At 45.5% G+C, this 19,497-nt stretch overlaps 1 protein-coding gene across 1 annotated transcript in view; it reads right to left on the minus strand.

Moving 5' to 3' along the window:
- Window positions 1-19,497, minus strand: part of POC1B (POC1 centriolar protein B) — a 944,738-nt gene that overhangs the window by 915,634 nt on the left and 9,607 nt on the right. Inside the window, exon 2 of the mRNA XM_044087861.1 lies at window positions 9,554-9,618. Coding sequence (XP_043943796.1) covers window positions 9,554-9,598 — 45 coding nt within the window. The 5' untranslated portion in view covers window positions 9,599-9,618. The remainder of the gene's footprint in view (window positions 1-9,553; window positions 9,619-19,497) is intronic.

Below are 19,497 nucleotides of genomic sequence, written 5' to 3' on the forward strand. Positions count from 1 at the left end.
GGGGACGAAAGTCCGGGAGTCCTGATGATCATGGGAACTGGAGCAGCCACGCCATCAGCTTGAGACTGTGAGAAATCAGATCCGGGCATGGATCTAGAGTCCATGGAGAAACCAATAGGTGAGACCATAGGAAGGAAAACCACACTTGACGCGGCCAAAAGGGAGCTATGAGAATGACTTTGCGCTGCAGCCGGCAAGCTCTCTGAAGGAACTTCGGAATAAGAGGTAACGGGGGATAAGCATACAGTAGCCCGGGAGGCCAAGCATGGACTAGAGCGTACCTGGGGACATCCCCCGAAGGGGGGATCAGAGCGAAGAAGATGCTGCACTTCGCATTGGAAGGAGATGCAAAGAGATCGCAGAAAGGTTGAACCCAAACACGGAAGATCTTCTCCGCCACTGAGTGTTTCAGAGACCACTCGTAAGGCAGAAGGATTGCCCTGCTGAGACTCCTCTAGAATGTTAGTGTGTCTCGGGATATGCGTTGCTATGAGAAACCCGGCTGGTGGATATAGCCCACTCCCACACCCTCATGGCCTCGCGACAAAGGGGATAGGATCAGGTCCCACCCTGTTTGTTTATATACCAGACTACAGACATGTTGTCTGATTGAATGGCTACCGTCCCCGGAGGTAGGACAGGGTGGAGGGCTCTCAAAGCTAAAAGCACTGCCCTCATCTCCAGGACACTGATATGTAGCTTGGTCTCTGGAGGGGACCACGTGCCCTGGACCGTTCTTCTCAGAAAGTGCCCCCCCCCCACCCGAGCTGGGAAGCGTCCGTGGTTACCATGGCTTGAGCCGGAGGGGCTAGAAAGCTGTGCCCTGCGAAAATGTCCACTGATTGAAGCCACCACTGGAGTGACATTCTGCATGTCCAATTGATTCGGATGTGGAAATTCATCGGAAGGTCTAGCCAGGAACATTGAACTGCTAGATTCCACTGAAGGACTCTCATGTGAAGACGTGCAAGAGGGAGGATAGAGACTGAGGCTGCCATCGAACCCAGGGCACTGAGAACATCGGCTGCTGTGACTACCAAGTGATCCAAGATCGCCGATACATGGAGTCTGAGATTTTCTATATTTTCCGGGGTGAGAAAAATCTTTGACTGAATCGAATCCAACCGTGCCCGGATGAAGTCTATGATCTGAACCGGAGCCAGGTGGGACTTGTTGATACTGATCGTGATGCCTAACTTGTTAGCCAGACTGAGGAAGTAGTGTAGGGCCTGACACAAGAGACGTTTGGTGGATGCAGCGAAGAGCCAGTCGTCTAGGTAGGGGAATACCTGAATGCCCTGAAGTCTCAGGTGAGCTGCTACGGCCACCATAACCTTGGTGAACACCCTGGAGGCTGTGGTGAGACCAAAGGGTAGGGCTCTGAATTGAAAGTGACTGGCCCCTAGCTGGAAGTGTAGAAACCTCCTAGAGCTCCTGTGGACCTTGATGTGATAGTAAGCGTCCTGGAGGTCTAACGAGCACATCCAGTCGCATTCTCTCAGAAACGGTAGAATGGACTGTAGAGTGACCATCAGGAAATTTTGTTTCTCTACCGACAGGTTGAGGATAGACAGGTCCAGAATGGGCCTGAGGTCTCCGTCTTCTTTGGCACTAAAAAGAACCTGGAGTAGATGCCTGATCCGGATTGATCTGGGGGGACCGGCTCGATGGCTCGTTTTTGTAGCAGCTTCGAAACCTCTAAAGCTGCAGCCTCCCTGTGAGTAGGTGGAACATCTGGAAGGCGTGCTGGAGTTATGGGACATGAAATGAAGGGGATAGAATATCCTCTGGATATGATATTTAACACCCAGCGGTCTGCAGTAATGGATTCCCATGCCGCTGGATGTAAGGAAAATCTTCCCCAGACTGACTCCAGAGTAGAGCAGCTGGGCAACCCCTCAGGGTTGCTGTGCGGGTCTGTCCGAAAAAGGTTCTCTAGACCCGAAGTTTCTGGGACCCCCTCTGCCTCTGGGACGGCATTGGTCTTGTCCCCCCTCTGCCTCTGGGGGATGAATATTCCTGAGTGTCACAAAAGGACTGTGATTTCCAGAACCACATCTTTTGCCCCTTTTGGTTCCTGGAATAGGACCTCTGGGGGTTAGAGAAGCGGATTCCGATGGCTGACAAAGTCTTTCCGTCCTTCTCACTCTGGGTTAGTGTGTCACATACAGTCTTCCCAAAGAGGGATGATCCATCGAAAGGGGCATTGATGAAAGACGCCTTAAAGGCGTCCGCAAATTGACACAGCCTGATCCAAGCATGATGCCTCAAGGCAACGACTGTACCAGCAGCTCTAGCGGCTCCCTCCGTAGCATGAGAGAGGAGACGCATAGAGGTATTTGTCACTGATTTCAGTGTAGTCATCTTCGCAGTGAAAGACTCCTTGTCCTGTTGCGACTGAGACTCCTGGGGTGACTCAGTTTCGATATAAGGTCTCGCTGCAGTCGGATAACATGTGCCAAGTAATTCAGCGCACGAATAGAAAATGTCGCTGACGAGTACAAGCGCTTCCCGAAACGATCCATCAACCTGGAATCTTTGTCTGGTGGATGAACCGAGGAACTCTCCTGTGCCAGTTCCTTCTTTGTGGCAGCGGCAACCAGCAATGATGAGGTCCACCAAAAGGTCCACTGGAGGGGAGACCCAGGAAGTAGATGGGCCCACGCCAAAGGCCTCCAGGAATACGGACTCATCCGCAGAGGGTTTGGGGGCTGACCAACCTCCTCTTTGGTGGAGGATCTCCATAATGTCTCCGAACGAGATGTCCTCAGTAGGTGATCTGGGGAACGCTCTCCTTCACCCAAGTCCGTATCAGTGGTAATGGACTCAGGGGAGTCCAAGTGCCTCCTCTTACACTTGCGCTTACGAGGTTCCTCTCCAGTGGGACTCTCTGGAGAGGATTCGTAAACCTCCGGGGGTTCCCCGAGGGGAACAACCTGGGGTTGCTTTGGCACGGGTTGTCCCTGAGACAGGGTAATGGGAGCAGAATCCAAAATTAGAGGGGTCTGGGTAGGATCAGAGTAGGTGAGCTGTGGTCTCAACCCCTGGGAGAGAACCCTTTCCACTGCCCCGAATGCTGATGGAGAGCACACCTCTGTAGACCATAAGGATGAGGCTCTCCCCGGCACCGAAGCAGGAATCCAAGCTGACGGAGGGGTAGTCCGGGCACCGAGGATGGGATCTGAAAGAGCGACATCTCGGCCCTCGGGTCCGACTCCCCGACCACGGCTCCAAGAGTCTCCTGGATCCGAGATCGGATCAGAGGAACTCAAGGTGACGGCTGGCGTCGAGGAAACGAGAACCATCGCCGCCGACCCAACAGCTCCGAAAGGTCTCGGACCCGAGAACCCCGAAGCATCAGGTCGGATCGGGGAAGGAGCAATAGGGTGGAACATAGATGAAGAAGGAGGACCCTCTCCAATGGGAGAGGGCCCTGGTAAGACCCCCATCTGAATCTGGTTCTGGATGAACCTCCTCATCAGCCTGTCCATATCAAGGTCGGAGACATTCCGAGTCGACCTGGAGGAAGCGACCGACTCGGGTCTGGGCCGGATCTGAGGGGAGTGCCTCGGCTCCGATGGCTCCGGGGAGAAACTGGGAGAACGGAGCCGAGAAGAATGAGACCTGGGTGCCTTTGAAGAGGGGCTGGAGAAAGACTCCCTGTCCGGTGATCTTTTTCTGGGCCTGTCCCTCTCTTTGTGGCACTTCTCCTTATCCCTTCTGTCCCTACCTCTCTGGGACGACTCTGATGAAGCAGGCCTGGCGGGAGGTTGAGTCCCTGCCTGCACAGTGTCACTGGCTGGGGAGGAAACAGAGGCAGACTCCAGGGCAGAAGATGGTAGCAGACCCTTAGCCACAAGCTTAGCCCGACGATCCTTCAAAGCCCTAGGGTTAAAGCCTGAACAAATGTTGCAGGATGCAGACAGATGGGCAACCCCTAAACACAGAACACACAGAGTGTGGCCATCAGCTAGTGAGAGCTTGTGACCACGCTCTGTGCACTTCTTAAAAAGAACCTTACGGCCCACTCACACACACACTTATGGATTGGGCCTAGGCAGGAAACAAGTATCACAAAAAAAACTTTTTTTTTTTATTTATTTTTATTACAACTAACACGACGACGAAATGCGAAGGGAGGAAAAAAAGGGAAAAGGTATTCACACTCAACTATCACAAAAAGACCAAAAAACCTTACCACCTTGCTTAGAGCTCAGAGACCACGATGCTGACTCAGAGCGGCAAACGAGATCTGGGGCTAGATAGGAGGAAGTGAGGTAATATAGGTAAGGGAGGAGCTCGGAGCTGATGCTTGAAAAGTTTTGCCGGCTCGGATCCGAATCGGATCCGTATACCCATATGTGCAGAAAGAATGAAGTCAACTACTTCAAATTCCGTGGTTCCAGTTTCCATTCATGTGGGTCCATGAGGTTTCTGTTTAGTCCGTCTGCCAGTGTATTCAATTTTCATGGCAGGAATTGAGCTTGTAGATGCACTTGGTAGCTCAAGGCTGTGTTCCACAATGCCATGGCTAGTCTGCAGAGGGGGAAGGAATGTGTACCCCCCCCCTGCTTATTTATGTACCACATAACCGTGGTGTTGCCCGTCTTTACCATTAGTTGTCCTGGAAGAATGTAGTCCTTGAAGGCTGTCACAGCATTCTGTACAGCTAACATTTCTTTTTGACTGATATGTAGGTGCATTTGAGTTGGGTTCCATTTGCCCTGAATGCACTTCCCTGCCAGGTGAGCCCCCCATGCATAGTCTGATGCATCTGTAGTTAGGGTTTGGGCGGCAGAGGGTAACGTGAATGGTAGTCCTTTGTTTTGGTGGCAGGCTTCTGCCCACCATAGGAACTGTAGGCGTAGGCACGGTATGATAGGAATCATTGTTTCCAGGCTGTAATAATGTTGACTCCATAGACTTTTTAGATACCACTGCAGTTTCCTCATATGCAGTCTTGCATATGGAATTAAAAGAATGCAGGAGGCCATGAACCCAAAGGCTTGCAGTATTTGTATTGCATATAGCAGGGTTTTTGTGGCAACTTGTTTGAAGTACTTGAAGTAGGGGTAGGATTTTTAGCAGTAGAAGCCTTAATGCCTTTGGGTCCCTGAGAAATGGTTTCTGGATCTGCAACAGGATTTTTGAAAAGGAACTTGTGGGACTCATGTACCCTGTAGTATCTGTCAGGTTTACTAGGAGCCGGAGGCAGGGAATCAGGGGTCAAACTGGATTCCGAGAACAGATCAACAAAAATGTCTAGTACAGGGGGGTACAGCCAAAGGCCTATGTTGAGGTAGAAGGAAATCCCTAAGCCTCTTTTTTGAGTCAGAAAATTCCTGGCTTTCCCAGTGGAAATGCTCCCTTAAAGTATGTAAAGTTTCCCCAAAAGAAAATTCCTCAGGAAGGGAAGCAGAGGGAATGGAATCCTCTGCATCAGAATCCTCATAAGTAGGTATGGACAAATCCAGGACATTAGAAGAGCCAGAAGAAACAGAACCCTGATCAGAAGATTCATAATCAAGCTCAGCCCTAGGCCTCTTAGAAGGGGGGGTGGTCTGACTACCCCTGATTAGAGTAATTAGATCTTCAGCCATTTTTATCATTTGTTTTTTAGGCATAGGGGCCTGAACATGTGGCCTGGGCGTCGTTTTTTTATACATGGATCGAGATTTAGGCCTTGGTAATGAAGGCGGTGTCGATTTAATATGCAAGTCTGTAGGCCTGAATACACCCTCAGAAGCCGGTGCCTGCACAGTGGCTCTGTACCCATCCAAGGTAGAGACATCCGCGGGTTCCACAGGTGAAGCATGTCGCGGCATACCAGACTCCGAATGAGTCTCAGTAGAGGCCTCCGAATCAGAAGTAGCGGGTATCAGGGGCTGCGAAAGCACCTCACTGAGTACCGGCAAACTGGCGATTGGCTTAGGAGAAGCGTCGTCAGCAGTTTTGGACCTCGGTGGCCTGTCTATGTCTTTATCTTTGCGTATTATTGGAATCCCAGTAGTCGGATGGCTAACAGACGACATTTCTGGATAATTAAACCGAGAACCGAAATATTTAGAGGAAAAAATGTACCGATGACGGATAGTGCGCTGATTAAATAAGGCACAAAACTGACAGCAAGGTACATCGTGGTCAGGGCCTAGGCAAGGAAAACAGTACGAATGAAAATCTTTATGAGGTATTTGCTTTCCACAAGTAATGCAATTATTAACTTTTACTGACATCGGTAAGGAGCAAGAAAAAGTTTCCCCAATGGGGTACTTAGCTTTAAGTTGAAGACTTTGGTTCTGAAATTCGAAAACGAAAATTTCAGGAGTCGACCGACCGGCACTTGTGAACTGCTTCTGCTTTGGGCATGGCAAGAAAGACTGCTGTAATGGCATCGGCTGCATGTTTTATACCCCTGATGACCTGACGTCATGGAAGAAGGGACAGTAACCGACGTAGGACCCAAGACTTTGTTAAGCAAGCCAACTGAGGGCAACCTGCCAGCAGATTACTCAAATGTAATAACTGCAACAGTGAAACATGAAGAACATCACAGAGTTTGCTGGAGTTTTTTGCTTGACCACTCAGCTGAGATCTCAACCCTATAGTTGTGCCAGTGGGGAGTCTTATTGCGGATATGGAGAAAAGGGGGGAACCAGCCCCACACTGACTGTGGTCTATGTGTGCTCTTAAGGGAAATTGTACTTTACTGTGTGTGTGTGTGTGTGTGTGTGTGTGTACTTCTCATCCTCAAGTGTGTACAACAATCACTGTTGCCAGTGATGAGGATTGAGGTTCCTTGATTACTGGGCCAGTGCAGGGGGTCTCAGTTACCCTGGAGAAAATTTTGATGGATATCATAATGTAATGGAAGTGGTAACAAAGAGGGAAAAGGGTATACTCACAACCCACTCTAAGTAATGTTAATGGGGTATGGAAGCTTCCTCGGAAGGAGGACCAGTGGAACAAGATATCTTTGATCACTACATATTTAAATACCCCAACCATTTTAGAATCCATTAATAATCACTGGAGATTATTTTTAAGTGTACCTGAGGTTTTAGATAAGGTGGGGTCTGAACCGATGGTTGTTTTTAAAAAAGATAATACTTTTAAAAATTGGACAGAGACTGGGGTAACCAACAGGAGTAGCTCTAGAAAAATGGGTACCGACAAATGTTTAGCTTGTCCACAGTGTAAGTATATATTAGTAAGTGATACCATTGACATTCGAGATGTCCAGTATAAGGCCGGAGGTCATTTTAACTGTATTTCAAAGGGTGTGGTACACTTAGCCCAGTGCCAAGATTGTCCCTGTTTCTATGTGGGAAAAACGTCTAGGAGGCTGAGGGATCGAATGTATGAACATATGTTTGACATCAGAAAAGGAACAACTAATGCCTTGTTTAACCATATGTCATCTTATGCTGCCCATAAATTTTGTTTCTTTGTACTTGATATTATAAAGGATCCCCAGGGCAAACATTTGGACGAACATTTAAATGTTAAGGAATTACAGTGGCAAATTAGGTTAAACGCAATGGTTCATCTTGGTTTAAATGAATCATGTTCTTTGGGTGCTCTTTTAAAGTTATGATGTTTAATAATAATTTAAGTTGAAACATTATGGTGTTAAATTATATTATTTAGTTTTTTTATGGTATAAGTGGTTAAGTAAAAGGAAATTTATAAGGGTAGTGGTCATGTGATGTTTTAGTAGTATGTTTACTGGCTGTTTTAAGTATATAAATGAAGAAAGTTTTTAATGTGATTAGTTCTGATGAAGTTCCACTGATGTGGAATGAAACGCTCAACTGAAATAAAGTTTTTGATCAAGATTTTTGTTTTTCCAGTTCCTGTCCACCTGTATCTGGTAGTGTTTGTTACTCCATACATCTTATTTGGTTTCTTGGAGGAGAAGACTGGGAATCAGGAGCCTTAGATGCAATACAAAAGCATCCTACAATGCAGCCAAAACAGGAGGAACAGCAGAAATTCTAAGAGTCTCTATTTGCAGACGCTTGTAATACCTCTTCTGTACCCCAGAAACCTGGGCACAATCCCATTAAAAAAAAACATCATTCTGGAGATTGTGTCCCAAAAGAAATTTCCTCAAAAGGAGTGACAGGATTAGTAGATTCCTCTTCTTCAGACCCACAGTCTAAAAGAGAAGGAATCCAAGATGAATAAGCAAGGGATTCCTCATCTGAATTGACCTCCTCCTCAGAGGAATCCAGTTTCCTGGGTCTTTTAAGGGGAGTAAAGGACAAAGTGGGTGCTGGAACAGAGACCCCATGAGAAGGTGTCAAAGCCAAAGCACTAAAAAACCCTGAGCAGAATGCCGCCATTCACTTTGTTGGTCCTTGACAGCTGGAGAAATATGTTTAGTCTTTTGCTTTTTCTTAAACAGGATGTCCACCTTACAAAACTTAGAAGGCTCCAACCCTGGATGTTATTCAATAATAGTAGTTGGAACTTCCTCCCTGACCAAAATGTGAGAAACAACTTTAGGCCCCTTGGAAATAAATAGCCATGGTTCCCCCTAAATATCCAAAGCAGATATCTGCAAGGCTTCCAAGGACATGCATAAGGTTGGATCCACGCCAGCCTCTTAGATGGTCATGGCGGAAGAATTCAACAGAGGAGCTGGGTGAACCTCTGGGGTTTCACTTGCCTTGAAAAAGGCATCTGGCGGAGGCTGCACAGCACAAGAATCAGACCTACACTTCTTGGCCTTCTTCACTGACGGCTGTCCTTCCGGATGGGAAGCTCCTTCCATTGTGTCTTTAGCTAAAATTGATTCTCCATATACAAGGCCATGGAAGAAAGGTGACAACAGTGTGTCTTAGGAACAAAGGACTGACAAACTAAACAGGATGTATGGTCATGGGAAGTGCAGAGACAAAATAAGCACTGCCTGTGATGGTCTTTATTGGGAATCTGTCTCCCACACGGACATTAATCCTTCTTGGATGAAATTAAACCCTACAAGCAACAATACAAAAAGAAAATGACAAGACCAAAAAACCCCAATGGGACACTTACCTGAAATGGCTTGGTGAACCAGCAATGGAACAGGCATTCAGACTGATGTTCGACAGATGGCATTCAGACTGGCGGCAAAGAAGCTCTCAGGATGGCATGTCTGAACGTCACCTTTACGCTCTATGCTATGCGAGGAGCATACATGTGACGTAGGCCGTACCTTAAAGTAACCTAAAGGCTTTGTTATACTGGCCAGACGTCAAGCCGCCCTTGGCAGGGGGTCCCTACTGTAATGAATACTGCGACAGTAAAATGGAAGGACATCTTTAGTTTTTGTGCATGAAACCTTTATAAATTCTGACTCTAAATCTCAGTGTGGAAGCAAAGTTGTTTGCAATTAAAAAAAAAAAAAAACACTTAAAAATAGGTGGCAGCAGTGAAGCAAATGCAGATAAAAAAAACCAAAGAAATTTAATTTCAAAAACACAGCAGACAGTATAGTTTGCCAGTATTGGCAGAATCCAGAATTCATGAAGAAAGACATATCTTTAAACAAGCAATGTAATCTCACCTTGTGAGTATAGGGTGCTGATCTTGGATGGCTCACTTGCTCCATTCTTTAGTACTGTCCCTCACCTGGCAATTTTGAAAAAACAAAAGCACAAATGTCACTTAGCTGTGTTAACAGTTACTTTACAGTATTTCACAGTCCCAGATAAACAAAAATGTTTCCAATGCTTAACTTGTTTTCAGTCTGGCCCAAGACAATGCTGAATACCTACAGCAGGGCACAATTTCAGTTCATTGTTTAGCTCAGTAACAGAAGCAACTTAAAAGACTTGAACATGAACAAAAAAACAACCTGGAAAGTGCAGTTGTGTACACTTAATACAAATGCAGATGTCCGAGTGTATTCACTGTTGCAATCTGACTTGTGAAATTTCCTGCTGTGGAAGCCCTTGGCCGGCCCGACTACCAGAGTAAAAATCTCCTTCCTCTTAATGCTGGCAGGCATCCTGTCCTGACTTCAATACACTTGAGTATAAAGGGAGCCAGCTGATGCTATAACATCAGTTTTTCTTGCCCCTAGAAGGTAGGAGCCCCCAGGGTGAACCCTAAGCAAGGATCAAAGGTAGAAAAAGGGCCCTGCAGAGAAAACACCCAGGGGGGGTCTCCTGGTTAATGAAGAAGACAGAAGCAGACTACTACTGTAGACAAAGGGGGAAGAAGGGAGGGAAGAAGAATGCAACAGTGAATACACTTGAACATCTACAGTTATGGTAAGTGTACACAACTGTACTATGTTTATAGTGTTTCACTGTTGCAGTCTTGACTTGTGGGATGATTCCCACAGCTGAGATGAGGTGGAAGGAAGATTATGGGGAAGAGAGGATACCCTGCAAGATGGCAGTGGTAAATCTGCTCTAAACTGGGAAAAGACTGATAAGTGGTAGTGTCTCGTAAAGGTATGTAGAGATAACCATGTAACAGCTTCCAAAATGTCTTTGGTAGGTACTCCTTCCAGGAAGGCAGCAGAGGTAGCAGTTGCCCTAGTAGTGTGAGTTCTGAGAGCTTCAGGTGGCTTTTTACCATGACGTCTGTAACAAAAGTAAATACAGTAAAAGATCCACTTGCAGATAGTCTGTCTGGAAACTGGTTTCCTTTCAAAGTCAATGGCAAAGGACCTGGTCTGATTTTCTGAAAGATTTAGTTCTGTCAACATAGTAGTGGAGCTGTCTGTGCACATCCAAGGAGTGAAGGATGTTCTTCCCCTTAGTTCTGTGGCTTGGGGAAGAAGGTGGGCAAGTGTACGTCTTGATTCAAGGATGTGTCCATGACCACCTTGGGCATAAAGGATGAGTTAGTCCTGAGTGATACTCTGTCTGGGTAGAATAGAAGAAATGGTTCCACTGATATGACAGCTTACAGCTCAAACACCCTCCTAAGCTGGGATGATAGCCAGTAATAGGGCAGTCTTCCAAGCTAAGAATTTAAATTCAGCAGAAGCTGCCAGTTCAAAGGGTGGGGGTGGGGGTAGTCTCAATTTTCCCAGAACAAAATTGAGGTCCCATGGATGTGCAGGTTGTCTCCTGGGAGCTCTGATGTGAATGATCACTCCCCTTAGGAATTGTTTCATCAGGGAGTGGGAAAAAATAGGAAGAAGAATAGGGATATGGGATGAAATGGCAGAGGTGTGAAGTTTGATGGAAGAAAAGGAAGGCCTCTGTCAACCAGGGTAGCAAGGTAGTCTAAAATGGCAGAGATATTGGCTGAGTTAGTATTAACGCCTTGCTGCTGACACGAAATGAAGAATCCATTCCACTTGGCTGAGTATGATTTCTTAGTAGTAGGCCTTCTAGGCTCCTTGAGAATGTTTTGGACTTCTCTGCTTAGGGTAACCGGAGAGGAATATGCTGGGGAATTATCCAGGCTGACAGTTTGAGAGTCTGTAGGTTGGGATGCACAAAACCTCTCCTTGTCCCAAGTCAGTAGGTCCACTCTCTGAGGTAACTACCATGGATTTTCAATGGTTAAACTTAATGGCACAGGATACCAGTGCTGCCTGGGCCAGTCTGGAGCTATCAGATTGACGCTTTGGTATTCTTCCCTGATTTTTAGGAGGACCCAAGGAAGAAGATGCAGGGGGAGAAAATGCATAAAGAAACAGGTGGCGCCAAAGGAAGGAGAAAGCATCTGTCCTCCAGGCTGTGGGTAGTTTGCTCCTGGAACAGAATCTTTTCAGTTGAGCATTTTCTCTGATGGCAAACAGGTCTATCTGTGGAGATCCCCATTTGTGTACTAACTTGAGAAATGCTTCCTGATGCCACTCATGGGGATCCATTAAATTTCTGCTGAGATGATCTGCTAGAGTGTTTCGAGTCCCCGGGAGCTACTGTGCCATGAGTTGCAACCCCTGCTGTCTCCCAGACCTGCATAGCTAGTCGAGAAAGAGGCTAAGAGTGAGTGCCTCCTTGTTTGTTTATGTACCACATGACTCTGGTGTTGTCTGTTTTGACTAGCAGGATCCCTGGTTTCCACGGTTCTTTGAAAGCTACTAGGCCCTTTTGAACTGCCATAAGTTCTTTCCAATTTATGTGCTTGTGTTTGAACTGATTTTCTCATCTGCCTTGGGATTGAAAGTATTGGAAATGAGCCCCTCAGGCTGTCCCTGAAGCATCTGTGGTTAAGGTTTGGCCCTGAGCGGTGAACCTGAAGGAGAGACCCAGGTTCTGGGCACATGCCCGTGTCCACCATCCAAATTCCTGCTTGAGGCAAGGAATCAGCTGAATTTCTGTCTCCAGGGACTGGGAGTGCTGGTATCACAGACTACTGAGGTACCACTAGAGCTTCCTCATGTGTAGCCTGTTCAGAGGACTCATTAGTATGCAAGATGCCATATAGTCTAATGCTCTGTAGAATTCCCTAGCTGAGAGGCATTGTCTTTGCATAATGTTTTGGAAGTATTGAGTCAGGAAGAAGAGCTTTTCTGCAGGGAGGAAGGCCTTTTGAAGGGAGGAATCCAGAAAAGCTCCCAGGAAAACTATCCTGATGGATGAGTCTGTTCTGGATTTGCAAAGATTTATGGTGAACCCCAAGGAGGTGAGGAGGTCCTGAGTGAAAGCCAGATCCTCTAGGAGCTTTGACTAACTTGTGGCTTGAATGAAGCAGTAGTCTACATAGGGGTAAATCTGGATCCCTCTTGTTCTGTAGAAGGCAATCACAGGAGCTAAACACTCTGTGAAGACCCCGTGAGCAGTAGACAAGCCAAAGGGCAGTGCAGAGAATTGAAAGTGACTGGTGCCCACTCTAAAATGAAGAAAACTTCTGTAAGATTCCTCTATATGACTGTGCAAGTAAGCATCTTTTAGGTCTAAGGTGACTATTAAGGCCTAAGGGGCTATCACAGAAGTTTTTGAAGAGTCAACATTTTGAATTTTGGTACCAGCAGGGGTTGATTGAGGGCAGACAGGTCTAGAACAGGGCGTCAAGAGCCTTCCTTTCTGGGAACCAGGAATAGCCTGGAATAGAACCCCTTCCCTATTTGGCATTCTGTTCCTGGTTCCATTGAGCCCTGTGAGCAAAGGTTGTGAATCTGAGAAACGGCCTCTGCTCTTTGATTTTGTGGAATATCCGGTAACCTGAGTATCTCTTTGAAAGTGAGCCAGTAACCATCTGAGATAACTACTTGTCTGAAGTAATGTGGGACCAATTTTCTTTGAACAGGGTAGCCTTCCTCCTATCTTTTCTAAAGAGGGCTGGGGGGGGGGGGGTTAGGAGGAAGGAAGAGTTATTGCTGCTCTCTGCCAGGGCCCTGTAGCCTACAGTTCCCCTGTCTGGGAGTTTCTGAGGGCCACTGCCCGGGCTTTTGTGACTGATGCTGCCTCAGAGGTCTTTCCCTCTAGGGTTTCCTTTGGCCACTTTCTGACTGAGAGGGAAAGGACCAGTGTTTAGTGGGAAAATTCCAACTAACCCTAGGAGGCTGAACTTGGAGAAGGTCCTTGGCAGTTTGCAGAGATTTTTCTTTATCTTCCATCATTTTGAGCACATCCTCAGATTCTGGCTAAAAGAGAAAGTCCTTATACAGGGGTGCACCTATAATTTTGAATTTGACAGTCTGGCAGGGTCTCTTCCCTAAGCCATGCATGCCTTCTAATGACAAAACCAGATACAGCAGCTCAGCTAGAGACCTCCATAGCATCATAGCCACAGTGTAATCAGTGTCTAGCCACCTGGAGCTGGAATGGCAAACGTCCAACAATTCCTTGGAAAAGTTCTTGTCCTCCAGGGATGGAGGATATATTTTTCTTCATTTTATCTAAAATACTTTGTTGGTATTTTATCATATGGGACCTCATGGCTAATGTACCAGAAGTCTAAACCTTTTTTTACTAACGCTATCAAGGGCCCCGCTTTCTTTGTCAACAGGTAAAGTTTTTTTTTTTTTTTTTGAAAATCTGGCTCTTACTCCCTTGGGACCCGGAGTGACAACCTCTAGATCAGCAGAGGGTTTTTTGAAGAGGTATTTATGCGAGTCCAGCACCTTGTAAAACCAGTCTTCTTTTTGAGGGAACGGAGGTCGAGAATCTGGATTCAGGGGAAGAGTCCATAAAAGCATCCTCTATCACCTCCAATACAAGAGGAACAGCCAAAGGTTTGTGTTCCAGGAGGTCGAGCAACTCCTTAAACCTTCTTTTAGATTGTGGGTATTCCTGTGCCTCCCACTGGAAATGTTCCCTCATGGCACGGAGTGTTTCCCCAAAAGTGATGTCTTCAGAAGGCAAAGCTGAAGGCAGATTCTCTTTAGAATCTGAATCTTCAAAAGAAGTAAGGAAGGGTCCTTCCTCAAAGACAAACTCCTCCTAGTCAGAATCCTCATCAGGAAGTTCAGAGAAAACATTAGGAGTAGGATCCCTCTTCCTTTCCCCTGGGGAAGACACTAAAAAGGGTTGCCTAGCTGTGACTAAGGAGAAAAGGTCTTCAGCTAACTTGACCAGGTCTTGCTGATATCCTAGTTAATGGGGCCCTGTAGGCCTAGGCATAAGACCTGAGGTAGAACCCTTCTTAGAGGTAGCTTTGGCCTAGGTACGTCCACAATCCTGAAGCTAGTCTTTATTGAAAGGAAGAACCGATGCTGGCTGATGCCTCGAAGAAATATCGCCGATAAACAATTGCTCGTTGGAAGCAGAGGTCTGCCGAGTGAAAATGAAAGTCAAGGCCTGTGCAGAAGCCGAGGGACGCGATGGCATGTCGGACTTCATACGGATCTCGACAGAGGCCTGCTCCACCACCTCGGCCGCAGAAGGGGGGGCTGAAAAAGCACCTTGCCTTCCTCAGCGATAATGGGCCTTGAGGGACTGGCAGACATTGAGGGAGCACAACCTCAGTATGACCGATGGATGCCATCAGACAATGCAAGGTAAATGGCAGACTAAGATGCCTAGCTAAGATTTTGGCCCAACACCTAATAGTCCTAAAATTGAAATGGGAGCAAAAACAGCAACTAAGGAAGTTGTGATCCGGGCTTAGGCAGGTGACACACAATGTATGAAAGTCTCAGTGTGAGATTTGCTTACCACAGTGAAGACAACTGTTAACTTGGTTAAAGCAAGAAAGAGTTCCCCAACAGGGTACTTAGCTTCTCTTTGGTGCGGACCGACCAACGCACTGAAAACACTGCTTCAGGCTCCAATGGCAAGAAAAGACTTGTGGTTTGGCACTGGCTCCCTCCCTTTATACCCAAGCATACTGACGTTCACCAGCCTTAGGAGGAGGAGGAAGATTTTTACTCTGGTAGTCAGGCCAGCCAAGGGCTTCCATAGCAGGAAATCTCACAAGTGAGGACTGCAACAATAAAACACGAAGAACATAGTATTAGTTGTGCAAGATGCACTTACCTGTAACAGCAGATGTTCGAATGTCTCACTACTGTAGTCCATAGGCTACAGACATCATTTCCAAACTAGGAAAAAAATATTCAAACATCATCAAAAAGCTCGCTCAATCTCACTGCTAACTGGCATATCCTAAGGAGAGAAATCAGAGGTCTGAGTGAAACTTTCTTTAGATCTTTTTTACCCATACAATGGGAGAGGAGCCTAACAATTCTGAAATAACCAAACAATAGTAAGAATAAAACATGTAAAGTAGAAATAAACACAACCCTACTTTATATCCGAACTACAATAATATACAAGACTAGGACGATAGAGGGTAGGAGTGGTTACTGCAGCAGTGAGGAATTGATCTAGTCTACTATTATGTGCAAGGGCAATGTAAACAACTGTAATATGATCAGTATTCACACTGCTGCAGTTGTCTTTAGGCTATATGAGTTGAATACCAAAGCCTACACATCCTGGGAGAAGGAAGGATATGGATCCAGGAGATCCAGAATAATGGTCTTTACAAAGTTTGACATGGACCAAGAATAGGAATCCAGTTTGTAATGCTTTGTAAAAGTAGGTACAGAGAACCATGTAGCTGCCTCTAGATTTCATCTAGAGTCCATTCCTTTCCAGTATACCATTGAAAATGACAAGGCTTTAGTGGAATGTGCCTAGATACTGCCTAGAATGGGGAAGAATAACAAAAATAAATACATAATAATGGAGGTCAATGACCTGGAAATGCTCTGTTTTGACAAAGGGTTCCTTTTTTTCCCCCTGATAAGAAATAAACAGATGATCAGCTTTACTAAATGGCTTAGTTCTATGAACATCATACCTGAGCTGCCTATGCACATTCAGAGCAGGCAGAATCCTTTTCCCTGCTTTTTAGGTTCTGGGTAGAAAACTGAAGATTAATGGCATGATTCAAAGTAAACTCTGAAGCCCCTTTGTGTATGAATGAGGGTTTTGTTCTTAAAGACACTATCCCTATGGAAAAATCAGACAGATTTCACCCACAACGTGAGCTTGCAACTTAAGACACTCTTCTTGCAGATGTCAGAGCAATGATGAGTACAGTTTTCCAAGTCAAGAGCCTTAAATCAGCATGATGGGCAAGGTTCAAAAGGTAATGCAGTCAATTTCTCCAGGACACAATTGAGATCCAAAGGAACAGCAAACTGTTTACAACAGATCTCAGCTGTAAAATTCCTTTTAGACACTGTTTTATGATAAACAGAGAAAAAAAGAAGAGAATTCATATGGCGACATGCTGAGAAATTTTTATATAGGAATTAATAAGACCAGAGGAAAGTAATTCACACAAATATAGGGGCACCAGTGGTACAAAATCCCTGATGGACCACTCACTATTGGTTAGGCACCAACTACAAAAATTGCTTTCACTTACCAACATAGAATTTTCTAGTAGCAGGCTTTCTTGCCTCCTTTATTACCTGCTGCATGTCCTCATAATGAAATAAGTGCATAAAAAGAATTAAAATTGAATCACCCAGGCAGTCAGTTGAAGGTGAATGACATGCAAGCAATAATACCCAACAGGGTGTACTTGTGTGTTACTGTGTAAATAATGTAGGTGTAGGAGTGTTCTGAGGCCCAATGCCACAGGCAGAGGGCTCCTACACCCCTGGAAAGATGTTGTTTAAACAGTAACATACACCATAAATGGCATTATTGTACTTGGAAAATGATCTGTCTGTAAAATTGTTGTGTTTTACTTAATAATAAAAAAATATTTTTTTATATTATTAATTGTGCTGGAGGAAGCATTTTATATCCAAAATATAAGATTTTCAAAAAAATGTCCAGATATTTACCTCAATTTTGGTCCCCTACTCATAAAGAGAGTTATGTACTATACTTGGCATCTGTGCTATCCAGTGTTGTTATTCATCACAAACGGGTCTAGGATCCACCTGTCAGATAGATCCAGAGCTCAAGCTCCTCTCCTTCCCATGATCCTTTGTTACCTTCTAACCCTCAGATCAAGTTTGCTAACTAGTGTGGAAACACAGAACAAACTGTGTAAAAAGCAAAACATTCCACCAACACAAGCCATTCCAGCCTCACAAGAATCCCTAGAAGGAAGGGGGAAGAAGGGTGGAAACGTGATGAATAACACTGGATAACACAGATTCTAAGTTATGCTAAGTACATAACTCTTTATCTGATGCTATCCGTGTCATTATTCATCACGGATGGGTCAGAGTCCCCAGCTACTATGTACCCTGGGTGGCCTCAAGGAAGGATATACTGGAGCATGGAGGAACCAAAGGAGGTCCTGTTCCTAGACACCAAGTCCAATTTACAGTGTGAAATGAAAGTGTGTGGATTAGACCAAGTTCTAGCAGCACAAATCTCATCCAGGGAAAGTCTAGCAAAGAAGGCTGAAGATGTAGCAACAGAATTAGTTGAATGGGCCTTAACTTGTCTGGATAACTCCAAATGCCTACTATCACAAATGTAGAAAATACAACTAGCAATCCACCTGGAAATAATCTCTTTAAAAACAGCTTGACCCTTTCTGTTTTGACAGAAGGCCACAAAGAGTTGGTCCGACTTCCTAAATTCCTCAGTCCTTTTAAGATAAAAATGCAATTGCCTATGGAGATCTAAACAATGCAAGACATGTTCTCCTTTATTAGAGTAATTAGGGAAGACCACCGGTAGTTGAATCGATTGATTGTGGTTAGCCTCTGAACCTACTTTGGGAAGGAAGGATTTGTTCTAAGGGACATCATGTCCTTACGAAAGATCATAAATGGAGACTTAATATATAGAGCTTAAAGTTCCAAGACACTTTTGGCAGAAGTAATGGCAACTAAAATGGCCGTCTTCCAAGACAGGAATTTAATGTCACAAGAAGCAGATGGTTCAAAAGGTATTTGCACCAGGGACTGCAGCACCAAAACCAAATCCCATGGCGGGGATGGATCTTTAATAGGAGGTCTAAGGAGAAAAACTCCTTTCAGAAAAGCTTTATACAGTTTAGAAGAAAAGGTAGACTCCTGGTTCAGATGGAAATTAGAACTGGCCGCTAACTGGAGGTTAATGGCAGAAAAACACGTCCCATCCTGAAAAAGGGAAGATAAGAAGAGTAAAATACCAGGAATAGTGGCCGAAAAAGGATCCAGATTATGTTGTTTAGCCGAAATAGAAAACCTTTTCCATTTACTGGAACAGACCTTCTTTGTAGATGGCTTTTGAGAAGCCAAAATTATGCTCTTCACTGGGGAAGGAAGCTTGAACTGTGATAGGATTACTGGAAATGGAGAAACCATGCAGTTAGACAAAGGGTCTGGAGATTGGGAAGTGGAAGCCCCCAGAGATGGGAAATGAGATCCAGAACTGGATCCAATATCCAAGGCAGATACTTGAGATGAGACCTTAGGAAGAAGAACCATGGCTGGCAAGGCCAGAAAGGGGCAATGAGAATGACAGGGGTCTTCAGGCATAGAGGTTTCTGTAAGACTTCTGGTATTAGGAGAGTAGGAGGATAAGCACTGAGGAGGCCTAGAGGCCAATCGTGAATCAGAACATCCCTGGGTGACTCCCTCAGTGAAGGGATCAGTCCACAGTAATTGCTGCATTTGTGGTTGACTGGAGAAGCAAGGAGATTACAGCATGGTTGACCACAGATTCAGGGGCCACTCGTGAGGACTCAAGATGGACCTACTGAGTTTGTTGGCCAGCACACTGGAACTTCCAGGAATATGAGTTGCAAGAAGAAGGTGTCTAGAATACATTGCCCATTCCTACACTCTCATGGCCTTCTTGCACAGAGGATAAGATTGTGTTCCTCCTTGCTTGTTGATATACCAGGCAACCACTATGTTGTCCATTTGAATTGCTATGGTCCCCAGAGGGAGGCACTCATGAAATGCTTACAATGTTAGGAGGACTGCTCTCATCTCCAGGACATTTGTTTGCAATTTGGTCTCTGTGGGGGACCACGTGCCTTAAACTGTCCTGCTCTGAAAATGCCCTCCCCAACCCTAACAAGGAGGTGTCCGTGGTTACTGTGGGACTGAGCGGAGGAAGACAAAATAGCCTACCTAGGAATATGACATGAAATTGAAGCCACCAAGTGAGATGATTTCTGTATACC

This window comes from Protopterus annectens, chromosome 11.part0, assembly GCF_019279795.1.
Source record: "Protopterus annectens isolate FY-2018-M chromosome 11.part0, PAN1.0, whole genome shotgun sequence".
NCBI lineage: Eukaryota > Metazoa > Chordata > Ceratodontiformes > Protopteridae > Protopterus > Protopterus annectens.